At 37.2% G+C, this 26,135-nt stretch overlaps 2 protein-coding genes across 3 annotated transcripts in view; both read right to left on the reverse strand.

Moving 5' to 3' along the window:
• Positions 1-359: 359 nt before the first annotated feature.
• Positions 360-13,900, reverse strand: LOC117921020. 2 transcript variants are annotated; one of them, XM_034838763.1, is made up of 4 exons: positions 13,759-13,900; positions 12,907-13,141; positions 12,766-12,815; positions 360-659 (listed from the first exon to the last, which is right to left on the reverse strand). In XM_034838763.1, the coding sequence occupies exons 1-4, from the start codon at positions 13,834-13,836 to the stop codon at positions 483-485; spliced, it is 540 nt and encodes a 179-aa protein (XP_034694654.1). In that variant the 5' UTR covers positions 13,837-13,900; the 3' UTR covers positions 360-482. The 2 variants fall into 2 exon arrangements, with proteins under 2 accessions (XP_034694654.1, XP_034694653.1); XM_034838762.1 differs by having other exon boundaries at positions 12,766-12,818.
• Positions 13,901-16,321: 2,421 nt separating this feature from the next.
• Positions 16,322-26,135, reverse strand: part of LOC117920281 (replication factor C subunit 3) — a 32,494-nt gene continuing 22,680 nt past the window's right edge. The window contains exons 8-11 of the mRNA XM_034837714.1: positions 19,949-20,018; positions 19,794-19,868; positions 17,201-17,246; positions 16,322-16,703 (exon numbers count right to left, since the gene is read on the reverse strand). Coding sequence (XP_034693605.1) covers positions 16,645-16,703; positions 17,201-17,246; positions 19,794-19,868; positions 19,949-20,018 — 250 coding nt within the window. The 3' untranslated portion in view covers positions 16,322-16,644. The remainder of the gene's footprint in view (positions 16,704-17,200; positions 17,247-19,793; positions 19,869-19,948; positions 20,019-26,135) is intronic.

Raw genomic sequence — 26,135 nt, forward strand, 5'->3', positions numbered from 1 at the left:
AGGTTTTGAACCCTACCATTGGTGATACCCTAAATTTATCTGATGATGGTTGTTACGGACGGTCAACACCTCGAGGTTTGGGTCCCCATTGAGTGTTGAGCTTGGTTATGGAAGGTTTCTTAGTTATCACCCAAAAAAAAAAAGAAAAAAAAAAAGAAAAAGAAATTCTTATTAAGGTGCTTTTATTCATAACATTTTTATTAACAATGCTTCCATTAAAAATGATTTTAAAAATAATCACTCCTGTGTTTTTTCCCTTACACATACATAAACTAAATCTTGAAAAAAAAAAAAAAGGAAATTTAATAAGTAGAAAGAATGAACATATATATACACATATATGCATGTGTATATGTGTGTGTATGTTTTTATAGGATCTATTTTCCTTTTCTAGTTTAATATATGAGGAAATGCCCTTCCTCTACAGTTTTGTTCTACACATTTGAAACAAATAATTTTTCAAGGAGTGGACATTACAAAGATTACATGGATGAGTTGATAAACAAAATTAGCCTTGGAAGATTCTCAAGAGCCAAAGTGAAAACTGCACCAAGTGCAAATATGAAAATGATTGCTAGAAATATCTTTCCAATGTACACAAAACTGATTACCGGCTGTGATGACACTGCACTTTCCGATGGATGTGACCCACCTGAGCTCTGCAAAGTTAACAACAAAGCATAGAATCACAAATGATCCCAATCAAACAAATGCCCACAAGGGCCAGAACTATAAATCCAATAATCTCCCACATATTAACCAGAGTATCTGCAGAAACATAAGAACTCAATTCATTGGAACTGGTGACTTTGAACTAAATCTATGGTTAGGGTTAGCAAGTCATGACCCACAAAACACATGGTGAAAAATTAACTACTCATTGTCATCTCATGGGATCTGTGTTGTACAAGACAGGTTCACATGAATAGACCATGCAACATGCATAGATATGAAATTCTCATGACGGCTCTAGAAAACCTAACTAAATTCTCATGGCAAGTGAACCCACTTCCATATCCATATAGGTGAGAACTATTGCAGCCAGACACACCACTTCATGAGAGATATGAAATTCGTCAGGTGTAAATTCTCAACCTTCTTCTCAATTTCTGTTAAAATAATCATCATGTTCAGTTTTCTTAAGGGCATGGGTTCATTTCCTTTGTTATTTCACTTACTACCTTTCTCCTCATTTCTTTTTTCAAAGCATCCACCAAAGTCATCTTTGAGCTCCCAAAATCAAGGAAAATTGCCTCCATCTGAAATTATTGATTCAAAATGTTATGATTCTGGTGTATGTTTATGTCTAAATTTAGTTTTATTTTAGCTCTAGTTATGGAAATCTGTGAGGTTTCTGAGCTGCTTACCCTCGGAATATTCCTTCTCCAATGCAATAAAGTCATATTCTATCCTAGACCAAGGTGCATACATTTGCTTGGAAGATTTCTAAAAGATACTGCACCCCCACCAAGAATGAACTCAAAACCACTCAAATCTGTTTCATTTCATCTAAGCAGAGATCCAGTTCATAACATCATACTCCTCCTTGTGTACAAGAAAATTAACTAAACTCTGGTTTAGAATCACTGGTGCCTCTCAAGTAATTAAGTGCTTTGTATATGGTAGTCATCTAGTTCTTTGAGTTTCAAAACTGAATTTCCCAACCACGTGAGCAATATTAGGTCTGGTGCAGCCCAGAATGAATGGTGCACTGCCAATGATAAGTCTACACTTGAAGTGTGAAATACCATATGCTGATCTGCAATTGAAGTGTTCTCAAAAAACAATTTTACATAAATTTCTTATTAGATCGTCAATCCAACACATGTTTGTAATAAAATTACACTTGCTCCCCATGTTCTTCATATCAAATTAGAAACTAAAAGAATTTTGGTTCCATTTTTATTATTACGAGAAATCAGCCCTTCTATTTTTCTTGCTTCCCCACATGATTTGATGATCTAAGATCCTATAAGTGTCTCGCTTAAACTGCTTTCAAAAAATCAGGCGGCGTACTCACATGAAACAGAAGATGAATTCTCAGTCAATTCAGGAGCTTCCACCTTTTTTTTTTTTTTTTTTTTTTTTTGATTGGAAACGACAAAGGCATATATTGATAAAAAGGAAAGTACAAGAGAAGGATGAGGAATCCTCCCACCAAAGAAAAACAAATCTACAATGAAACAAAAGCGAGAAAATACAAGGTAGATACAGGCAACTGCTATGAATTAGGCCACCCCAATGGAGTTGCACGCCGCTAACCAATCAAGGAGTATCACATTAAGGGGAATCCCCTTAAAAACCTTAGAACAAAAAGCCCATAGAGAAGCAAGGAAGTGAATCATGTCCCAAAGGTTCTCTGAATTCCTTGTTTTATCCTCAAAGATCCTTGCATTTCTTTCCCGCCACACCACCCATAATAAAGCGATGCACGCAGCTTGCCATAATACAATCCCTCTCTTAAAAGATCCAAACCCATTAAAATTGGTAGAAAGCATGTCGCGGATGCTCCTAGGAGGGACCCAATCTATCTTTGTTAACTGAAATAGTCTGTACCACAACCCCATCGTCAGAGGGCAATGAAGAAAAAGATGATCTACTGTTTCTCCCTGCTTCATGCACAACATACAAATGTCGGGACTAAGTGCTTTGTAGGGTCTTCTCAACTGTAGTATGTCATTAGTATTTACCTTCTTGTGAGCCACTAACCAGACAAAGGACTTGATTTTGAAGGGGACTTGAGAATTCCAGACTAATTTGGAAGGGAAATCTGAAGGCAAACCAGATCTTTGGGATAAGGCAAGAAAGAAAGATTTGACTGTGAAAAGTCCTGAAGAAGATAAAGACCAAGATCTCTTATCTGGAACCGAAGGTGATAAGTGTATAAGATCAAGAGACCGCATGAGACTCTCTAAATCTTCTATCTCGGAATCGGAAAGGTTACGGCGGAAGTTAAAGTTCCAAGAGAAGGGTCGAGTGGATCCGAGAATTGAAGAAATAGGAATATTTTTATCCATTACTACTCTAAGTAGTCTTGGATAATGGACCCCCATAGGTTGATCCCCCCACCACAAGTCTTCCCAAAACCGAATTCTTTCCTCATCTCCTACCAAGAACCGAGTAAACTTGGAAAAATCTTGGAAAACTTGTGCAATAGCCTTCCAAGGACAACGATGTGACCATCTAACAACAGTGTTGGCGTCCCAACCATTAGAGTGTGATCCATAAATGCTTAAAATGACCTGATGCCACAGCGCTGAACCCTCCCTGGGATACCTCCACAACCATTTCCCTAAGAGAGCGGAATTCCACAAGGAAATCCTTCCGAGACCCAAACCCCCTTTCGCCTTCAGATTACACACTACATCCCAACTGACTAGATGATCTCTTTTTCCTTCCCCAACCCTGGACCATAAAAAGTCTCTTTGCAACCTCTCAATTCTTACGGCCACGGAGGCGGGAATCTTAAACAATGAAAGGAAGTAACAAGGCATATGAGTGAGACAAGATTGAATGAGAGTTATCCTACCTCCAAACGATAAATATGCCTTTTGCCACCCATCTAATCTGCTTGAGATCCTCTCAATTACAGGATCCCAGAAACTACCCGACTTGGGATTCCCACCCAGAGGAAGACCCAGGTAGAGTATGGGCCACCCAGATGCCTTGCAATCAAGCAGCTCGGCCAACCTATGAAGATGATCCTGACCAAGGTTGATGCCATAAATATTACTTTTGTCAAGGTTAACCTTCAGCCCAGAAATATGCCCAAACACTAGCAAAACGCTCTTGAGAGTTAGCAAGTCCTCTTCTCGAGTACTAGAGAAGAAAATGGTGTCATCTGCAAATTGTAAATGGGACACCCTTGTTCTGTTCCTACCCACCCTGAAACCCTCTAAAGCATTTCTTTCCTCTGCTCTCAATAACATCTTGCTCAAAACATCTGCTACTATGGTGAACAAAAAAGGGGATAAAGGGTGTCCTTGTCTTAAACCTCTAGATGCCTTAACCCACCCTTTAGCGTTTCCATTCACTAGAATTGCAAAAGACACCGATGACAGACAACCTCTTATCCATTTCCTCCATCACATGGTCCAAAAAATCCCAACTCACATGGTCATAAGCCTTTTCAAAGTCAATTTTAAAGACAACTCCTTCCTCCCTTGATCGTTTTTTCTCATCCACTATCTCATTGGCTATGAGGACTGCGTCCAAAATTTGTCTCCCTTGAACAAAAGCTCCTTGAGTGGAATGGATGGTTTCATGAAGTATCCCTCTTAAACGCCCTACTAACACTTTGGCTATAATCTTGTAAAGACTTGTGATCAAGCTAATGGGTCTATAGTTTGATATCTTCTTTGCTATACTTTTTTTAGGTAGCAGAACTATGAAGGACGCATTAGTGCTCTGATTAATTACCCCGCTCCTGTGAAACTCATCAAACACTTTCACTAAGTCCTCCTTAATCACATCCCAACAATCTTGAAACACTGCAATAGTAAAACCATCAAGCCCCGATGCTTTATCCCTATCCATCTGAAAAATGGCCTTATAGATCTCTTCTTCAGTAAAAGGGGATTCCAACCTAGACGCACTCTCTCTAGATATAGGAGACCAATCTAAGCCTTCAACTCTCCAAGATTCTCCAGAAGGACTAGCATAGAGCTTTTCAAAATACCTTAAGATCTCCTCTTTGATGCTCTCTGAATTATCCATCACCAAGCCTCTTTCATTCTCCAACACCTTGATAAATTTCCTATTTCTCCTACCATTAGCCACTTTATGGAAAAATTTTGAATTACAATCCCCTTCCTTGACCCATTTCACCCTAGCTTTTTGTCTCCAATGAATTTCTTCCCTCAAGATCAACTCCTCTAACTCCCCTTTCCTTACGGCTCTATGGATTAAAAGTTCAGGGGGAAGACCCCCTTCTTGCTCCATGGAGTCAAAGTTAGTTATATCTAACAAAATGCTTTTTTTCCTTTCAATTAGGTCACCAAAAGAATTCTTATTCCACTCTTTCAATTTGGCCTTAAGGAATTGGAGTTTCCTCATGAACTTGTGACCTTCCCACCCATCTCCTTGAAACTCCTTCCACCATCTTCCGAAGCTCTCCTTAAAACTTGGATGATGTAACCACATATTCTCAAACCTGAATGGTGTTGGACCCCACTTGAACGAGTTGGTTTCCAAGACAATCGGCCAATGATCCGACGTCCATCTCGGAAGAACTTCTTGGAGACTTTGCGGGAATAATTGTTCCCACTCATTTGAGTAGAGAAAACGGTCTAATCTCTTGCAAACGGGATTCTCTTGCATGTTTAACCAAGTGAATGAAGCACTTCTTAAAGGAGGATCAATCAGCTCGTTTTCTCTTATAAAGTCATCCAAGTCCTTCATGCTTGGGGTCAATCTAGCACCGCCCAATTTTTCTGAACATCTCCTTATGACATTGAAATCTCCACCCACACACCAACATGGGTAAGAAAGTCCATAAATGTCTGAAAGCTCCACCCAAAAATCCTTCCTAAGAGCTGTGCTATTTGGGCCATAGACGGCTGATAACCAAAAATGTTCGCTTCCATCCACTGCAAACTTGACTGAGACCAAAAAGGAACCTAATACCACCTCCTCGTTGTGCAACTTTTTAGAGTCCCACATAACCAAAATCCCCCCCGAAGCCCCACACGCCGGAAGGACTGCCCATTCCTTATTTCTGGCTGTCCACACACTACCCACAAACCTCCTGTCACACTCTGCCTTTTTTGTTTCCTGAATCATCACTATATCCGGTTTTTCCGATCTCAAAAAGTCTTTAACTACCCTTCTCTTTTTCCTTGAACCCAACCCCTTGGTATTCCAACTGATTATCTTCATGGATTAAACACACGAACCCTAATCCTCCAAACCAGCTCCAGCTCATCTCACAAACCTTTGGTACATCTGCTTTTCCTCCTGGAATATACTTTTATATCCAGAGTCTTTAAGACATCGCGCACTTTTGCCATTTTTCTAGGAGAAATTCCTTCTATTTGAAACTCACCTGATGGGGAACCCGCACAAACACCCGGACTGACTGTAGCCTGGTTGGGAGATGGATTTGTATTAGGCATCACTGGGCTAACATTGTCGGTCACCTGGCTAGGATAATCAGTCTGGTTCACCACCAAACCGAGGTTAGGGAAACCAACACTAATTTGACTTGCCAGTGCACAAATTTTCTTCATTACTTCAAAGGGACCGTCATATTTAAGGATCAAGCCCCTTGTACCCGTTTTGTTGCTGATCTTCTTCCAAATTTGCAGCAAAAATTTCAGCAAGACTCTAACCCACTTGAAACTCTAAAGGCCTCCTCCTTTTAGTGGGGGGTGGTTTGTTAGCACTTGACATGGTTGGCATGACATCCAGGCCTTATGTGGTGGCACCTTGCACCCATGAGTGCCTATGACATGTGGAGCAACATGCCATGGGTGAGACATGGTCACAACCAACGCTAAGGATCATGTCAGGGAGTGATGTCATGAGTTCAAGGCAATGGCTTGGTGGTGGCTGCAGGGTGGCAACTCATGATGCAAAACTGCGATGGCAGCATGCAGGCATGCATGCACACGCAAGGTGGTTGGCTCGACTTGATAAAAATTTAAATGCTGGATTTATGGAAGCTAATTTTCCTTAAAGGAGTTGCCTTGAGAAGGGTTTCCAAGTAGAAAAATAATTTTCTGGGTTTTATTTAACTTTAGAAAATTCATGATACCTGAGAAAACACCTATGATATCTCCTTCTGGCATTTTAGGAATGGCTTACAATGTTTTCTAGGAATGGATTGGCTCACTTGATGATGGTGGCGCAGGCTATACCATACCAAGAGCAGGAAACATGAGGGCCTCGAACATGAGAAAGGTGTGATAGTGTGCCTTGCTAGAAAGCACACATGGGTGCAATGCCATTCATTTGGTGAACCCATGAGCACAATGACATGGGACATAGCCATGACACATGGTATGAGCTAATCATGCCTCAGGTGGAAGGATCTAGCAAGGTTGGCACACATGGACCAACAATGCAACGAACATAGGCTAGTAAAAAGAGGGCTTAGCACACCAAAGCAAATGTTGCACAAGCATGTGGACCAAGAGAGGGCTGTTTATACACACAACAATGGGTTGGATGACACTCCGAGCTCAACAACATGCAATAGTTAGCATTAGAGAGAGCCAAAGCAAGGGCTGACAAGACATGACATATGGAGGCACAAGGGCGTGGCACCTTGGCATTGGGAAAAGCCCAAGCAAGGACCTATTGACACAACAAGAGCATGACACCAAGTGGGCTAAGATGGGCTAGATACATGGAACATGCCAAGAAAATCTCTACAACAAAGGAGCAAATAGCATGAAAGGAGTGCGACTAAGTCCCTATGAACCTATGAAGGTGGGATGGCGATTGAGATGTTTCGTTTTGGAACAAGTGGAAGATTAGAGGTGCTTATGCATGTAGCTAGACAAATGGCAAATGGTCGATGCCTTTGAAAGAGTCCACAAGACAGGTAGCAATGGTTGAAGCATTTGATTTCAAATTTGAAAGAATCCACTTCCTAGATGAAAGGGAGTTGGTTGACTAGTCTCTATCACATCTATAGTATTTGGATGCCTATAAATAGTGTGATTCGCCAAGCATTCGTTGCTAAAACTCATCAAAGAGTGTTGTGGGAATCTTATTCAAAGAAATCTTGATTGTTTCTTGTAATCTCTATAGAGTAATACAAGTTGGGATGTTTCCTTACAATCGTTTGTGCTATGTACTTTTCTCTTGATGCATCTTGTATTAGTTGGAAAAGGTTGGCTTAGAGGGCTTCTAAACATCGCACAAACACGGAAACTTTGAAGGGAAAACTTTATACTTATGATAGTTGGTATTAAAGTCTCATTCCTCTACCACAATAGTTGGTGGAACTATCATAAAGACACTACAACAATGGGTTACTTACATTGAGGCTTATGTTGGTGAAGGCTTTAATTATGCTAACATCAATCTCTCTGTAGAGTGGATGAGGACTTCAACGAACTTGAAGTTTAGAGGAAGTTATTGGAGGGGCATGATAAGTTTGTTAAGGCAAGTGTTGCTAAGCTCATGGCTGGTGTCAAGGCTACAATGGAAAAGTTCAAAGCTAAGATACAGTCGCTTGAAGAGGAGGTCACATTGCTGAAACCAGCTATCATCCAAGGCAGATCAACTGTTATAGAAGTAGCCTCAACAAAGCTACTAGGCCTCAACTTTAAGCCCTTTAGCAAGGTATGTATCGCGAAGGACTTGCAGAACTTCTTATGGGTTATGAAACAATACTTCATTACTGTTAGTATTCCCCAAAATGAGCAAGTTACTATCACCATAAAGTACCTGTTGAGAGATGCAAAGCTATGATGGCACGCTAGAACAAGTGATGATGATGCTAAATAGGGAATGCCCCAAATCATGACATGAGAGACCCTAAAGAGAGAACTAAAGGATCAATCACTTCCAACAAACACGGCTTGGCTGGCCAAAGAATCTCTAAAGAAACTCAAGCAGACCATATCTATCGAAGACTATGTCAAGGAGTCCAATTCTCTAATCTTTGAAATCAAAGATATGTAAGAGGTGGAAAAGTTGTTCAACTTCATGTCTAGCCTGCAAGGATGGACTCAGACTAGGTCGAGGCCCTAAGGAGTGAGGGATATGCTTGCAGCCATGGCGGCAGCAGCAAGTTGTCTTATTGATTACAAACTAAGCACCTCTTCTTCCTCGACTCACAAGGAAAAGGGGCAGCAGCAACAAAAGCGAAAGGAAGAATCTACATGTTCTAATAAGAATAGGGGAAATAAAGGCAAAAAGATAGACGAGTCTTGAGCCAAAGTGGTGGAGAAGTCCACAAAGGTGCAAGTGAAGAACGTCTCAAGATGCTTCATCTGAATGGTTCACATTAGGCCAAGGATTGTCACAAGGAGAAACTAAATGCTTTCATTGCTTTTGCAGACAAAGGGGGTTGACAATGAACCAAAGGCACCAAGTTGGGTGAATCCCTCTATAACTCCTACACACCATTTAGGCTAAACCAATGGCTCGTAAGGGGTTGATGCATGTCGAATTGTTGGTGATTGTCAAAAACTTGTGGCCATGGTTGACAATGGGACACCCCATAATTTTGTTGTCATTAAAGAGGCAACTAGGCTAGGTTTGAAGATAAGTAGGGACAACAACAAGATGAAAGTAGTGAATAACCAAGCATAAGAGATTAACGACATGTCAAAGACGTACCAACTTAAGGGACTAGAGAGGCATAGTAAACTTAGTCAACCACCTTCAAGCAAAGTCATACTTGACAATCCCCAACTAAATTGTTTTGAACTCCTCCATCATAGCCTTGACATCTACCACGAGCCTAGCAACCCTTTCCTCAACAAACTTGTGATGCCCCTCCAAAAACTCTCTCTCAACTTCATGTTTGTTGAAGGTCCCATCAACTGTTGCAAAGAGAGCGGTGTCAACATCATAAGAGCCTTCCTCAACAAATGCCTTAATGCGAGTAACCCAACCTTGTAATGCCTCTATGGCACTTCCACTAGCCATCATCATAAAGGAATAAGGTTCTAATACCAACTATCACACATATGAAGTTCCCCCTTAAAAGTTTTTGTGTTTATGCAACACTTAAAAGCCCTCTAAGTCAACTATTTCCAACCAACACAAAATGCATCAAGAGAAAAGCACACAACACATACAATTACAAGGAAACACCGGAACTTGTATCTCTCTATAAAGATATACAATAAAGAGTTAAGGCTTTTCTGAATAAGACTCACGTAACATTCTTTGTTGAGTTCATGCAGAGAATGTCTAGCAAAGCACACTATTTATAGGCATCCAAACCCCACCCACATGACATAGACCAACAAACCAACTCTCTCTCATCTCCCGTGTGGACACTTTCAAGTTTGAAATCAAATGTTTTAGTCATTGCCACCTGTTCTATGGACTCTTTCAAAGACTTCAACCATTTGCCACTTGTCTAGCTACATGTATTGATTGCCTCTATTCTTGCCACTTGTTCCCAAGCTCAATAGCTCACTCACTTGCTATGCTACCTTCATAGGAACTTAGTCGCACCCCTTTTATGCCACCTGCACATTTTTTGCAAAGATTTGTTTGGCTCATGTCATGTGTTTAGCACATCTCAACCTACTGAGTATCATGCTCTTGTTATGCTAGAAACCCCTTATGCCTCCATATGTCATGTCTTACTGTCAAACCTTTCTTGGACTCTCCCCAATGTCAAGTATTGCATGCTATTGAGCCCAAGGGTTTCATCTAACGCATTATTGTGTATCTAGGCATCCCATGAGTACCAAGCTCTCTCTTGGCCCACATGCTCATGCAACATTGCCTTGATATCCTAAACCCTCTTCTTAGCCCATAGCCTATATTTATTACATTATTGGTATATGTGTGTCAACCTTGTTAGATCCTTCCATCCAAGGCATGCATAGCCTATACTGTGTGTCACAGTCGCATTCCATGTCCTTACATCAATGGACTGCACCACACTCATGATATTATGTCCATGCGTGCGTGCTAATAAAACTCACCATTACACATTGCTCACGCTCAAGACCCTCATGTCAATCTCTTGGTCTGGCATAGCTTGAGCCACCATCACCACCTTCGAGTGAGCCACCCCCTCCCTAAAAGGCATTTTAAACTATTCCCCAAGTGCCAAGAAGAGATATCTCATGTCTTCTGTTTTGTAACTTTGGCTTATTGTGGTGGTGGTTGTTGGTAGCTATATACGTTTTGTATAGCTTGGGCTGCTATTTTGGTGGCCCTTTCTAATATATTTTTCTTTTTATCTATCAAAAAAAAAAAAAAAAGTGTCTAGAAGAGATATCATAGATGTTTCCACATACATAATAAACGTTCTAAAATTAAAGAAAATTCATATTATTTTGCCCCTTGGAAACCCCTTCTCAAGTCATTCCTTTTAAAGGAAAAATATCAACTTTGTCAAGAAATTATCATTCACAAAATGATGCAAGAACACTTTCCTTCTTTTCTTTTCATAGTAGGTGTGTGATGCCTTGTTTCCCAAGACATAAGCAAATAATCTTTCTCCAACAAGAGGAGGCTTTTCAAACAATACCTTCCCAAGAGGGCTTCCTATGTAGATAAAAATGCCTCCAACATGTGATGATTGTGTGCATTATAATAGGATAAGTCATTTCCAAATTGGTCACATCCATTGGGCTCATCTCAATCTCATATGCATGTGACAACCACCATATTCCATTACAAGTTCACTAAGCTTAGGTGTGTTCCTCGACAAATGCTATAAATTGTTTTGATTTCTATTTAGTGTGGAACAATGGCCTTTCCTTGCTCTTGAACGACGACCCAAGGGAATAAAGGTAAACAAGGAATTGAACTTCTTGTAATTTAGCAACATAACAACTACAAATACAATGTATGATCTTAACAACAAACTGAAATTGTTCATAGTAAGAGGAAACCTTAGAATCAATAAACAATGAAATACAAGAAAAGAATTTTGAATTGAGTAACAGGATTTACATAGAGCTTTTGCTCAAAAGGAGACCTACTCATGGAAGACAATAATTGAGATATGTATTTGGTAGCAAAGATGGTGACGACATGAACTTCCAACCGTTTATGTGTTGGAGAGACTATTTCTTATTTTGTACCACAGCAATCTATAACAAAGTACATGCTGAAACAAGTGAAACCAAAGGGCAGCATTTGAGTGCTGTTGAAGGCACATGCAAACATATGATCAAAACGGGTTATGTTTGCTAGAAAATTATTTGTCCTTTCATAATCCATGACTACTTAACAGGAGGCTACAAAGATTAACCAAAAATTGAAAACTTTCACTGCCATAATCTAACCCAGGTTTCAAAGCCAATTTAATTAATGTCACTATATGACAACCAGTAATAGAAAAAGCAAAATCACAAGAAGTTATATAATTGATGTTAGTTTTGAATGGTGTGGCTATGAATAGACTTTCTTGAAACTAAAAGATAAAATACAATAAATTAAAAAATTCAGACCAAAGCTAAGGTGTGGCTACAAGCCTATGGTTCCCTATTCTCTTGAGGCTATTTGTGTGAGTACTATTTTAATCTTCCCTAAAGTAGTAAATGGAAATAGGCTCCAAGTATCCAGGGGAACCAATATCATTGCCACTGGGGTTGTAATTGCCCCCTTCTTGATAAATCCTTAGAAGCCCATGGTTTAAGACTGCAATCAAGGATTTTTTGCTGGATTTAATGTTCAGGGGGTGGTTTGAGTGAAACAGAAACATTGGGTTTTTGCTCTACTTTGTCTCAACTTCAGTGGGGGCAGTTTTAAGAGGCACGGGTTCCACACCATGTTCATGATAGAACTCCTAACTTGCTAGGTTGATTTTCACTTTCTAATTAGCCTATGGATTTAGAAACATTGTCAATTACTCCCCTGTCCACATTTTCTATTGCCATTTTTATGACATATTATGCGAGTTTTGGGAAATACTTGCTGGTTATTTAGCCTCTTTTAATTTCAGCAAGCAGAACAACAATTTTTAGCTGTCATGGTTTTTGAACTCAACAAGCTTTCAACAGGATCCAGTGGCAATCTACCAACATGTTATCCATAGTAATCTAGTGATTTCCTTAAAACACGAAACTAGAATAAGATCAGATTAAAACCACGACATGTATTAAAATATGTTACCTTTGGGATTTTCACTTCTGTCGGTTGAACCCTTTTCTCTTTTCCAACACCTCCTTTAAAGGAAACGAAAAAAAAAGCAATTCAGATGCAACCAGTAAATGTTGAAAATAGACATATTTCAAACTGATTAAACCCAATTACCTGCAAATTCTACATCAGTAACTGTCTCCAACTTCCATCCATCTCCATAATCTACAAGAACAGCATTTGGGCCAAAACTAACAGGTTCCTCCCCTTCTTTGACTGCTTCAATATGTAAAGCAAGTGGGAGCCCAATATCCAGCTTCTTATTGATCAAATATATTGCAAATCCTGCCTCTGTACCTGCTGCAAATCGCCTTGTTCTTCCTGAACTTTTGCACATAACCTCCACAAACTTTTGCACCAATTAATTTAATAAAAACTAAATCAATTTCAGGTTTTAAAAAATGAAAAATAAAACACCAAAAAATAAAATCATGATAAGAAACAAACCCATTTCCCTCTTTATTGAAAAATTACATACAAGAGCATGATTGGGCGACCCATCAAACTTCAATGAATTTTTTTATTTAAAGGGGAAAAAAATCTTAATAAGAAGTCTTGTACTGCATCTTTACAAGTTGAGAAATTACAAAACCAAGGTCACATTCTTGTTGAAAATTTATCTGAAGGAAGAGGATGAAACTACTCCAGGAAATCAAAAGGGACAGTAGATGAGTTATTTAATGCTAGTAGCAAGCATCTCTCTTAGACATCATTCTAACAAATGTTTCCACCCCTCCCTCCGACCCATAAACTGCACCAACTCAAAATCAACAGCAATATATAACAAGATTCTCCAGTAATCACCCCCATTGAACAAGAAAAAATGAGAAGTAGAACACAACGAAGGATGTCCAAACACGCCCTAATTTCCAGTTTTGGTAGGATTTAATTGTCATATGAATCCATGCAACCAAACAACACTACATATAGAGAGAGAGAGGGAGAGAAAGAGAGGTTTTTCCTTACAGGAGGAAGAGGCTGGTGTGAAGAAGGAGGAGGAGGTATGGGGTTTGATGGTTGTTCCTCTTCCGCCATGCCAGACATGTATGTCTGCAGTTTCGATTTATGCCCCTTTCTTCTTCTTTCTTCTGCTAATGGGCCTCCAGGCCCAACACTTTTTCGTTTCAAAGGCACTCTCAGCAGAAACAGAGAATGTCGAGCCTGTTTGGAGCATTTTCTGCCTTTTCATATTATTTTTTATTTTTAATTATTTTTCATATTTAAATAATTATTTTTAAAATAATTAAAATATATTCTCAAAAAATACACTATTTCCATCTTTTCAAACACATTTTTATATCAAAATTTGTTTTAAAAAATTACCAAATGTGTTTTTTGGAAAATAATTTTTCACAATTTTTTAAGAACCAAAAACTATTTTTACTAAAATAATTTTAAGTTCAATCATGGAACAAAGATCTAATATCGAAAAATACTAAAGTACTGAAATGACATTTATGGGCATCCAAATATGGAGTCTTGGCATGATAATACTAATAAATGGGATCAAAATACAATGATGCAAATAAATAAGACTAAATTATAAGGGTATTTTCATAATTATATAAATTTTGGGAGTTATATATGAAATTACTCATAATTAAAGGGGTTTTGTATAACTACCCATAATTTGAAGGGTGCTTGATTAATTAAAATCAATTGTATGAGATATTTATACAATTACTCATAATTTTAGGGGTTTTTTCATATTTATCGTAATTATATGGGTCTCTTTGCAATCATACAGAATTGTAGGGGTTTCGTGCATTTATGATACCCACCTTCCAATTTCCAAATACCTTCACAACCGTTCAACTGCATCCATCTTCAGCACTTTTTTTTAATTATCCATATTTATAAGGGTATTTTTATAATTATATATATTACCAGGGTTATTTAGGAAAATTACTCATAATATAAGTGTCTTTTTACAATTACTCATATTATTGGGCATTTTTGGAATTAGCAATAATTTTAAGGGTCTTTATGCTACTTACATATCCTTACAAGGATGTTTTTATGATTACACATAAGTATAGAGATATTTATATAATTACTCATATTATTATTATTAGTATGCATTATTTTAATATTTCAATATTGACGTAGCAAAGATAAAATTCAATCTAGGGAAAATATTAATATAAAAAATAATAAAAAATGAATAGTCTTAAAAATAATTTATAAAAATAAAATTAAGGTGTTGCTAGCTCTTTAAAGCTTATTTAAAAAGAGTGTGATTTTTAAAACTATTTAAAATTATTAAAGCATTGAAAAAAATTTACTATCTCAAATTTTAAAATTTTAAAAATAATTTTAGAGATAGACTAAATCCATATTTTTTTCATATAAAAATTACTACATATTTTATATAAAATTATTACTATTTTTATTTTTAGAAGCAATAAACAAGAAATCTATTCAAACAAGCATTAAAGGGTGTTTGATAAAACTTAATACTTATTATCTAATAATTTAAGTTAATTTTAAGTTAAATTATACTTAATTTGTTGATTCAAAACTTATTACTTAATTTTTATTTTAGGTATTAAGGTTATTCGATAAAATTAACTTAAAATTTATTTTAAATCATCAAATTTACATACTTATTCTTATAAATTATAACTAAGACAAAAAAAAAAAAAAAAAAGTCAAATAACAATAGAAATCGTGAAGTAACGAAGAAAATCGGAGTAATTAGGAAAAAAGAAGGTAAAAAGGTAAAATAAATATATGAACTTAAGAATAAATTAATTATTTTAATTATTTTTATCGATTACTTAAAATTGTTTTTGATTTTAAGATGTGTCATTAAATTATTTTATCAAACATACTTAATTTACCTAATGATTTAACTAAAGTTTTTAAATCACTTTAAGTTATTAAGTTAATTTCCTAAAACAAATATTTTACAAAATATAACAAAAAAGTACAGATATGAGAAGAATGCTAAAATTTCTAATTAAATTATATATATATATAAGAGGTGTTTTAATAATGAAAATTGGATTATTAAAATACTGTTTTTAATGAATTTTGTTTTGACTTCTTAAAAACTGTTTTTAAGCTTCAAATCCAAAAAACCGTTGAAGGTTGGTATTGAAAGGTTGATAGTGAGGATGAAGATAAATCATGCTTGGGAGCTTACTTTTGCTTACTAATGATCACCGAAATCAATTCTAAAAAATAATTTTTAAGAACAAATTTTTTTAAACTGTTTTATAATTTTTATAAAATAAAAATCAATTTAAAAACCTAAAATATTTTTAAGATATTTTTAAATATATTTAAAAAATAATTTTTATGTCTAATATTTTATTTTTAATTATTATATATGTTTATATAATTATTTTTAAAAACAACTCTAAAAAATGAATGAAAACAATGAAGAAAATATTATCTAAAAACATAAAATAATTTTTTTTATTAAACGTGTTTTTCTATCTTTTTATTCTAAAGAATAAAAAACGGTTTTAAAAAACACTTATCAAATAATTCTTAAAATTTTGAATCCATGTACCCAAGGCCATGAAGTCTACTGCTAACATTAGCATAAATACATTAAAAATATTAATTAACATTTAACACATCTGGTAATGCCAACTGCCAAGTCTCCTCTTCCCAATCCATGGGAACTAAACTCATCTTCTTTCATCCCAAACAGCTCTGAGTTGCAGCCCTAGCACTAATCATTTTCCACATGTATACATATATATTTTTGGATGGTGGAAAAACCTCTTTAGACAACCTGGAATAAGCAAATCATCAAATTGAAAAATAGCCAGTTGTTAAAAGGGGGGGAACGTACTTTTCATTACATTCAACAGATTTGATTGGAGTGCAGGTAAGTCTTCAGCCAAAAGTTGCAATGAGGAAAGCCTTATAAATGCTCATGAACTTGGCCACAAATGCTGCAAAATTTTGATCAACACCAACTAACATCAGAAAGCTGCCCAATCATTTTTACTAGCAATTCTAGATCACAACCAATTTAATTAAAATAGATAAACACTTGATTGGAAAAGCATATGATTTAATGATCGACGTAGTCAACAAGCAGCAAGCTGCTCCTTTATCTTAAGCTGTTAAGCATTATATCACAGCTGTTGTTTGAAGGGGATGAATAACTATACCTAAAGAGGAAAAGTCAACTGGACAGGGGTGCTAAAAGGATAGAATCTGTAAGAGGTGGTTTCAAACCATCATGCTTCAGCTAAAGGAGGTTCTAACATATTATATAGGAAGAGCAAGACCCAGACATTTTGTATGCAATTTGTTTGATTCTAATTCCTCTCAGAAAATATTCAAACTGAAAGCAGAATATGAGAGGCATGAAAACTTCTAGGAAAAAAAAATACAAGAAGCAACATCACATTAAATCACAAAGATTAAAGATTGCGCAAAGCACCTTCGATGTGAAATATTGCTTTCTGTCCAAGTCGCATCCTATGCTCCTGTATAAAAAATAAAATAAAATAAATTAAATTAAATAAGAACCCGCAAAGTTCGGAACATTTTAAAAGTTAGATATAACATTTTTATTTCAAGGTAAGAAGGCCATAAACCTGCTGACATATGCAAATATGCTACAATCATGAGACTCCTGCACCTCCTATCCAACTGCTAGTGCATTAAGTGTTGGCAGAGCTTATGTTTAATATACTAGATATGAAACTACTTTTTTTTATCAGAAAAGAAGAAAAATGTATTAATAAAAGAAAAGATACAAGAGAAGGATGAGAGGTCCTTCCCACAAAAATAGAAACTGATCAAAACAGAAAACACCCAACTTTAGAAAACTATATACAAAGAAAAACCCCAACTATCTCAAACTTTTGAATCACAAACCGCAGTCCAATTGAGTTGTAAAACACTAAGAGGAACTCCTCTAAAAGCAGCAGTACAAGAGGCTCAAAGAGAGGAATAGAAATGAAGTAAATCCCATAACATCTCTTTCGATCTCCCCTTATCCTCAAAAATCCTAACATTTCTCTCTTGCCACACCATCCACAACAAAGTGAGGCAAGCGATTTGCCAAAGTGTCTTGCCTCAAATTGAATTTCCTAAACCTTTAAATGCAATAATCATCATGTCCATAATACTCCTTGGTGGAACCCAAGCCAACCCTGCTAGATTGAAGAGTTTGTGCCAAAGCCCAATAGATAAAGGACAATGAAGAAAAAGGTGGTCAATCGATTCTCCATTTCCTTTGCATAGAATGCACCACTGAGGACAAAAGGATTTGTCCTTCTCAACTGCAACTTGTCATTGGTGTTTACCTTCCCATGTACTACTAACCAAGCAAAGGCCTTAAATAACCAACCAAGCAAGGGACAAAGGGATATTAAACTACTTATCACTCTTCAATATCTCCAAGGGAACTCATATCACAATCCTTACATAACAGTTATACAACCAGACTTGCTCATCCCCATAGCAAAAATTCTGCTTTTCTTCCAGCTAAACACCAGAAAGATAGAATTTTTTTTGTTTTTTGATAGGTAACCAGAAAGATATAATAATAACAAATGGAAGAAGTGGGCAACTGCCAAATGCCTTCTTATCTTGCATGTTCTGCATGTATCATCAAGAATATATTGTTTAGCAGGTCCATCAAAAAGCTGTAATGATCAGTTAAAATGCCAAGAATTCTTCAGCCACGAAATGGAATGGACGAGTTGTACTAGTAGGCATAAATGCCAAGAATTCCTCTTCTACCAAAGATGGAATGGACCAAGGACATATAAGCTATTCTCTTTATTTCTTGCTCTTTTTTATTCCCTTTCGTTTATTTTTTTATTTTAGCTGGGGGTTAGGGCAGTTGGCACACAGAATGAGGGAACTTTCCAGAAGGAAATGAACAGTTTTATAGGATTGGCTTGATTTCCAGCACAAAGAATCTAGCTGGGATCGATATCACAATCATCATCATTTTATGCATATGCCCCAAGCATGTAGCAGACAGATTACTGAGTTGGGCAAATCACACAGATGGCAAGTATAAACTGCCAGACCTAATCACACCTCAACTTGATTATTGACACAGAGCAGAAGGACATGGTCATTGGAAAGCAACTTCCAAATTTAGGAAACTATCAACCAATTGGGAGATGGTTTAAGAATTCATTCATGGAATGATCTCTACTGTTAGAAACATCTTCTTTGTGTTCACCACCTAGACCTTTGTCATATTTCAGGAGTGAAGAAATTCGTATATCTCAAGTTTTAGGTCATCCCATTCTTCTCCTTCCCAAAACTTTGATTTCGATTCATTTATCAAGACTAGAGAGGTGTAAAGTGGAAGAGTTGGTAGCTGGACTCAGACTAGGGTTAGCATAGTCAAAGAACCCTCCACCTTCAGGATTTAAATTTTGAATGGTGTTTGTAGGAGAATCCAGGTCAATTAGGGGTTGGTGAGATTCTCCAAGATCACCATGGTAGTATGATTAAGGCTCTGTCTAAGCCAACTTTTCCAGATTTGACAATAGAGGGAATCCCAGCCTTGGACTTTACTGTTGCAAAGCTAAGGTTGTTCATTAGGACTAAATTATTCAGCTTTTTCAGGTCAATTAGGACTAAATTATTCATTTATCAGGGAAGGAGGCTAACATGGAAAAGGGAAATGAGGACTCAAAAGATCTTAAATCTCTAAAATTGCTCTTCCAAAATGATGATGACATCAAAGAAGTAACAGATCAGTTGGCTAAGAGACGAGCTTAGTTGCAAGAGACATTTGTTAGACATTCTTGCTAGTTTTATCTAGGCTCTTGATGCATTACTAGCATTTTAGGATGATGTTTTAGGCTCACAGTTGTGTTGATGATGAATCCTTATCCATGATACTTCTCTTTTATTGGCCTTGAAGGATAGCCCATCCTTCTTGTAACATTTTTCTTCCTACTATTAAATGAAAAGGTTCTTTCTTATCGAAGAAATAGAAAAAAAAAAAAAGATTAAAGAAAAAAAAGAAGAAGAAGAATGGGAAATGATCATTAACTTACATAGTATGCAGCCCAATGGCAGACCTCATGCTTTAGTTCGGCATCCAGTTTCTTCAATAGTTCCAAAAGCAGCCTCTGAAAACCAAGAGAAAAGAATACTTCAAATCACAGAGGTAAAATTTAATGAAACATGGTACGGTCGGTGGTTAATTTACCTTTAAAATGATTTCTGGAGGAATGCAATTGATGAGTAGTTCATACAGTTTTCCTCGGACTTGAAACAGCCTAAAGCATGATAGAAAATGTATAGTTAGAAAGGTTGCAGCAGAATGTAGATACTAAATATATGAACCATTTAAGTTAGTAGAGAAAGAATAGGAAGCTCACAATGGAAGGCCAGCAATTAACAATCCTAGCTACTTGTATTAGTCAACATTATAGGAAATTATGGCTGGAAAATCCCTTACAGATTCCAAGCAGGATGGTTGAAATAAATTGAACTGATAAGTAGAGATTACATGCTTTAAGAATACCAATTAAAAACATTTATGAAGAACTCTAATAAGCTCATAATATGTCAATGAAAGCTTTGTAAGTGGAACAACTAAATATCATGTCTCAAATCCCTTCAATGTCCTGATCAGCTCATGATCAATGAAGGGTCCTCCACTCCTCTAACACCATCTCCCTTTAAACGAAGAGGAATAAGATGTGCATATGAAGATGGTGAACCACATCTGGATGCAGTGTTAAGATGAACAAAGATATTGCCAATGTAAAATAATATTTTTCTCCATATGCATAGCTTAACGATAATTAACATGACTAAATAATAAAATCAACCTATACAACAATATCTTATCCACAACAAATCAAGAAATCTTGGTTCTGTCAAAATGAAAGGTAGCCTAAAAGACTGCATTGCTTTTATAATATCCAATTTATTACCAGTTGAATCAGATTTCTCACAGAAAGAAATAAATATTGCTTTGTTCAACTTCCCCAAAATGAAGGAAAGGATTAAAAGATCCTAACTGTAATTTGAGTGGAGCCATGGACGAGTTTAAAAAAGTTTTGTTGAGAAATTTGACCCATCAAATATTAGATAAATAACCATAATGGAAAAACCACTTATTGTATGGATATATGGTTTTCTGACACAGATCTAGTTTGTATAAGATCCCAGCAAAGGTTCTTTCCAAACATATGCACAAGGTGCTGTCTGAGCTTCTTTCCCTTTAATAGGCGGGCCTGCATTCATTAGAGGAGGGCACATTCTTGATGCTGTCTTGATTGATAATGATATTATCATTGAGAAATTGCTATTTGAGGAGTAAGGGGTGATGGTCCTTCTATGACCTTAAAAAATCCTATGACCAATGTGGATCAGGGCTTTCTGGCCCATTTTCTTGCTAAGAAGGTTGTGTTTTATATAATATTGATGAACCAAAGGTTGGATTTGGTAAGTTTGTCTGGTCACATCAATGATAAAGCTAAGGTTGGATTGTGGCTTCTAGAGGTTAACTCCCTTTTTATTACTTTAACGGTGGATCTTCTTGATAGGATGATCAGAAATCTGAAGTGCAAGGTGCACCAAAGGGATCTGGATTTAGGTGTGAGCACCTGGATTCTTGAGTTCCAATGAAGAGAAAATCTCAAAACCTACCTCATGCTCATTTTTTTGTGATAGTTTAAGGCCTTCAGATTATACCCATATGAAGAGATACTGCCAATGAAGAGAAAATCTCAAAACCTACCTCATGCTCATTTTTTTGTGATGGTTCAAGGCCTTCAGATTATACCCATATGTATAGGTACTATATCAGTCATCTATTCCAATCAAGAGCAATTAGGGAAATCATCTTCCTTTGTGTGTTACATGGACAACCGGTGAGCTTCAATTATGTAGGCCTTCCTAGGTGACAATCCCATAGAGCTTGGTTTCAGGACCCAGTGGTGGAGTTTCTAGGCCTCTTGATGGCTGGAAGAATGCCTATCAACATTAGAAGGTACAATCACTCTATCTTAATCTTGCTGAAATACATGTCCCTATTGTATTACTTCTCCATATGTTTAAACAAGGAAAAAAACCACCTTTTTTACTTGGCATTGCAATGGTATATATCCTTAAAGTATTAGGAATCCTACATATCACGAAAGATTTTTTTTTTTGATAGATAAAAAGAAAAATATAATAAAAAGGGCCGCCAAAATAGCAGCCCAAGGTATACAAAACGTATTCAGCTACCACCAACCACCACCATACTAAACCAAAGTTACAAAATAAAAGGAACAAAACCAACCCACCCTCACCAAGGGCCTAACCAATCTAGAAAGCTAAAAAGAGTTAAGAGGAACATCATCTATCTATACACCCCTTAGCTTCCGACCAAAGACAACAAACAAAAGAACTTTTTAGCCTTTGGATTGAGAGCTCTTCCCCCTCAAAGTTCATTCTAAAAAGGGTAAAAAGCAACTCCCACAAGACTTTTGTCTTTACACAATGGACAAGGGATGATCTATGGATTCTTCCTCCACATGACACAACAAGCATCTATTTTCCAAAGACCACCCCCTTTTATGAACTTGATCCAAAATTAAGGCTTTTCCCCATGTCACCTCCCAAGCAAAGAAACCGACTCTAGGATGCACCCACGTCTTCCAAATGTTGCTCCAAGGAAAAGAAATCGAAGACCCCAACTCCAAAACCATATAAAGGGACTTCAAGGTATACTTCCCATTCTTAGTCTCTGTCCAAAGCACCTTATCTTCGTCATCCTTGTGCACCCTCATCTCATCCAAGCATGGAAGAAACCTCTCCGCACTTCCCACTTCTCAATCATTAATGGGTCTAGAGAAAGAGGGGCTCCAACCCCCCTCCCCAGGACAAAAGAATCCCACACATCCTTAGAACTTGCTAAGGCAAATAATGATAGAAAAGAGTTACACAATAGACCATTCCCACACCACTTGTCCTTCCAAAATTTGACCCTTTGTCAATTACCCGCTGTGAAGGAGATCCTACTGCTCACAAACCCCCACTCCTTCCTTGTAGCTTTCCAAACACCAACACCAAACCCCTCCCTCACCTCCCTAGAACACCACCCCCTTTCTTCTTCCCCATACTTCCCACCAATAACACAATTTCAGAGGGCCCCTTTTTCAATAGCATAGCTTCAATTCCACTTGCTCAGAAGAGTCTTATTGAGAGTGGAAAGACGCTTCACTCCAAAGCCCCCTTTCCTCTTGTCAAGGCAAACTATATCCCACTGCACTAGATGTGTTTTCTGCTCAAGAGCCCCACCACCCCAAAGAAAGTCCCTTTGAATCTGCTCCACTCTCAATCTAATCGGCCTTGGAATGCACAACGAGGACATAAAATAAATAAGCAAACTAGACAAGGTGCTTCAAATACGAGTAATTCTTCCTCCTTTGAAGATGTATTGTCTTTTCCACATGGTCAATTCTCTTTGAAACCTCTCTTCCACACCATCCCAAACTGCTACAAACTTAAATGGGGCACCCAATGGGAGACCTAGATAAGACGAAGGAAGCCCACCCACCTTACAACCCAGCTTAAGAGCCAAATCCTCAATATTGTTCACCTCTCATACTGGAATTAGCTCACTCTTATCCATATTTATTTTCAACCCTGATATGGCCTCAAACCACATTAGCAGTTAGCTTATATATGTCATATGCTCCTCAGAGGCTTCACAAAAGACAAGGTGTCATCCACAAACAAAAAATGGGAAATAATCACCCCTTATCCACCCTTACCCCTCATTTGGCAACCCTTTAAGAAGTCCCCACTAACTTGCTCTTTTTATCAAACAACTGAGTGCCTCTAAAGCCACAACAAATAAGTAGGGTGAGAGGGGATCCCCTTGTCTTATAAACCTTTAGAGCTCTAAAAGAAACCAAATGGAGTACAATTGACCAAAGTAGAGAAGCTTGTTGTAGAGATGCACCTTTTCATCCACCCAATCCACCTTTCACCAAAGCCTATCTTATGCAAAACCGAAAGCAAAAAAGTCCAATCCACATGATCATAAGTTTTCTCTATATCAAGCTTACATAAAGTGCCACAACAATTATTTTCATAATGGAGTTAACGGCCTTAATAGCAATAAATGAAGCATCCAAAATTTGCCTTCCCTCCCCATAAGCATTTTGAACTTCTGAGATCACTTTTCCAACCACCTTTTTAAGCCTATTGGCTAACACCTTGGCCAATCATTTATACAATCCGCCAACCAAACTAATTGGTCTAAATCCCTTAAATCCTCTACCCCCTTTTTTTGGGATTAAAACCAAAAAGGTTACATTCAAGCTCTTTGCAAAACTTCCATGCACGTTGAACTCCTAAAGAAACTCATAACATCATTCTTCATAGGAACCTAACAAAAAGGGGGTGCACCCTATGCACAAGAAGCACCAAAAAACAAGAAAACCAAACCTCTCCCCAAAAAAAAACAGCAAAGCTCAATCTAGCTATCTACAATTTACACTATCAATGAGCTTCAATAATGAACAGGTTTCCAAACCTAACAGGAATCTAGATCATTCCCAAAGGAACTTAATGAAGTTCTCCATTAGCTTTGGATATGAACGTTTTTTGCCATAAAAACATGATTTTTACGCCCTCTAGACGCGCCAAAATAAGTCAAATAGAGCCAAATGCCAAACCTTCTTACATGATTCATCTAACCTCCAAAACTTCCAACCTAACAGAAGATCTTTAGCTGACAGTAGGAAAGAACCATTGCATCCCAAAAATAGCCAGCAACATATCTCACAGTTGTCTTGTTATGTTATAACGAATTTGGATGTGATTTGTTGGTCCTTAATCATCTTTACAAAGGTTGCATCTGCTTACTGGACTCTCCTCATAAGAAGATCTTTAGTAGAGATTTTCCCTAACATCGCCTCCAAAGCTATGAAAAAAAAACAAGCATTTTGAAAGAAGCCCTAGCACCCCAAACATCTTGAATAGGGAAGAGCTCTCTATCCTCAATACATAAGAATCTATAAAAGGATTTCATCTAAAAACTCCTTTTATTCTCCTTCCTCCATAATACCTTGTCCTCCCCTTGAGCTTGCAAGCTCACAACATTGATAAGCTTAAAAAAAAACCAGATCCACCTTCCCAATTCTGCAGGTTTCATCTAGAATTCAAGGACAAGTGGCCTCCATACACCTTTGTCTCTCACAAATCAACCACTAAAATTTCTTGACAAGGCAATGTCAAACAGCATAGGAAGAGCCTCTTTAGAGGTCGTTCCCCACCCAATTATCCAACATAAAATTGGTCCTTCTACCATTCTGACCAAATGAAAGTTATGCTACTGAACTCTTCTCATTGCCTCCTAATGTCTTTCCACATCCCTGCACCAAAAGCCTCGCTCACTTCTTCAATGCACCAACCCCCTTCCACTACACCATACTTTCCCCATATGATTGTCCTCCATAGCTCATGACTATATCTTTACAACTGTTTGCCAAGTAACACCTTATTCAGAGCATCTAACTTCCTAATGCCCAACCCCCCATCCTTTTTATCCTTGAAAACAGTCACATGGGTCACAAAATGCAATTTTTTCTCCTCTATGCATTCCCCTGCAAAAATCTCTGTACTTTTTTGGGAAATAAAGAAAATAAATTGGGTGGCTTGAAAGGATGCTCTTGATCAGGGCTAATTTTCTCCCTTTCAACAAATACTGTTTCTTCCATGTGGCTAATCTCCTTTCAAATCTTTCCTCAAATGAATCACACACACCAACAGACCTATGAGACACTCCTAGAGGCAACCCAAGATATATAAAAGAAATGCAACCAACTATGTAGCCAAACAAATAGGTAAATTTATCAATCTCCAACATTGCCGATAGGAATCAATTCAGTCTTGTGAAAATTAGTTTTCAGACATGACCAAAGTTGAAAACATATTAGCACCCATTTCCAGAATTTGAGATGTGCTCCACATTGGTCTCATGGAATAGCAATTTATCATATATAAAAAGTAAGAAACTTCCCATCCCTTCTTTCCCACCCACCTTAAAATTGCTTATGTAACCCCTTGCTTTCAAAATTCAAGAGATAAGGACTTCCATGATCAATTCAAAAAGGTAATAGGAAAGAGGTTACACTACTGCAAGCCTTTAAAACTCTAGAAAAACTTTATGAGAGTACCATTGACTAATCTCATGATAGGTATATCAATTTTTTCCCAAAACCTATTTTTTCCATGACTGGAAGGAGAAAATTCCAATTCACATGATCATTGGCTTTTTCGACATCCAATTTTAGCAACTAAATTGGCCTTTGAAGCTTTTTCTCTATTTTTTTGTCTCAAGTCCACTATAGCCTTATTAGTGACCAAAGTTGCATCCAGGATTTAGC

The sequence above is a fragment of the Vitis riparia genome, chromosome 8, assembly GCF_004353265.1.
Source record: "Vitis riparia cultivar Riparia Gloire de Montpellier isolate 1030 chromosome 8, EGFV_Vit.rip_1.0, whole genome shotgun sequence".
In the NCBI taxonomy this organism is placed as follows: domain Eukaryota; kingdom Viridiplantae; phylum Streptophyta; class Magnoliopsida; order Vitales; family Vitaceae; genus Vitis; species Vitis riparia.

What these genes read in the sequence shown, in the direction of transcription:
- LOC117921020 (XM_034838762.1), bottom strand. Translation starts at nt 13,836, where the DNA reads ATGTCTGGCATGGCGGAAGAGGAACAACCATCAAACCCCATACCTCCT. An exon ending in CACACCAGCCTCTTCCTCCT is followed by an intron (nt 13,142 to 13,758) that starts GTAAGGAAAAAC and finishes TTGGTGCAAAAG; the next exon opens with TTTGTGGAGGTTATGTGCAA. An exon ending in TACTGATGTAGAATTTGCAG is followed by an intron (nt 12,819 to 12,906) that starts GTAATTGGGTTT and finishes TTTCCTTTAAAG; the next exon opens with GAGGTGTTGGAAAAGAGAAA.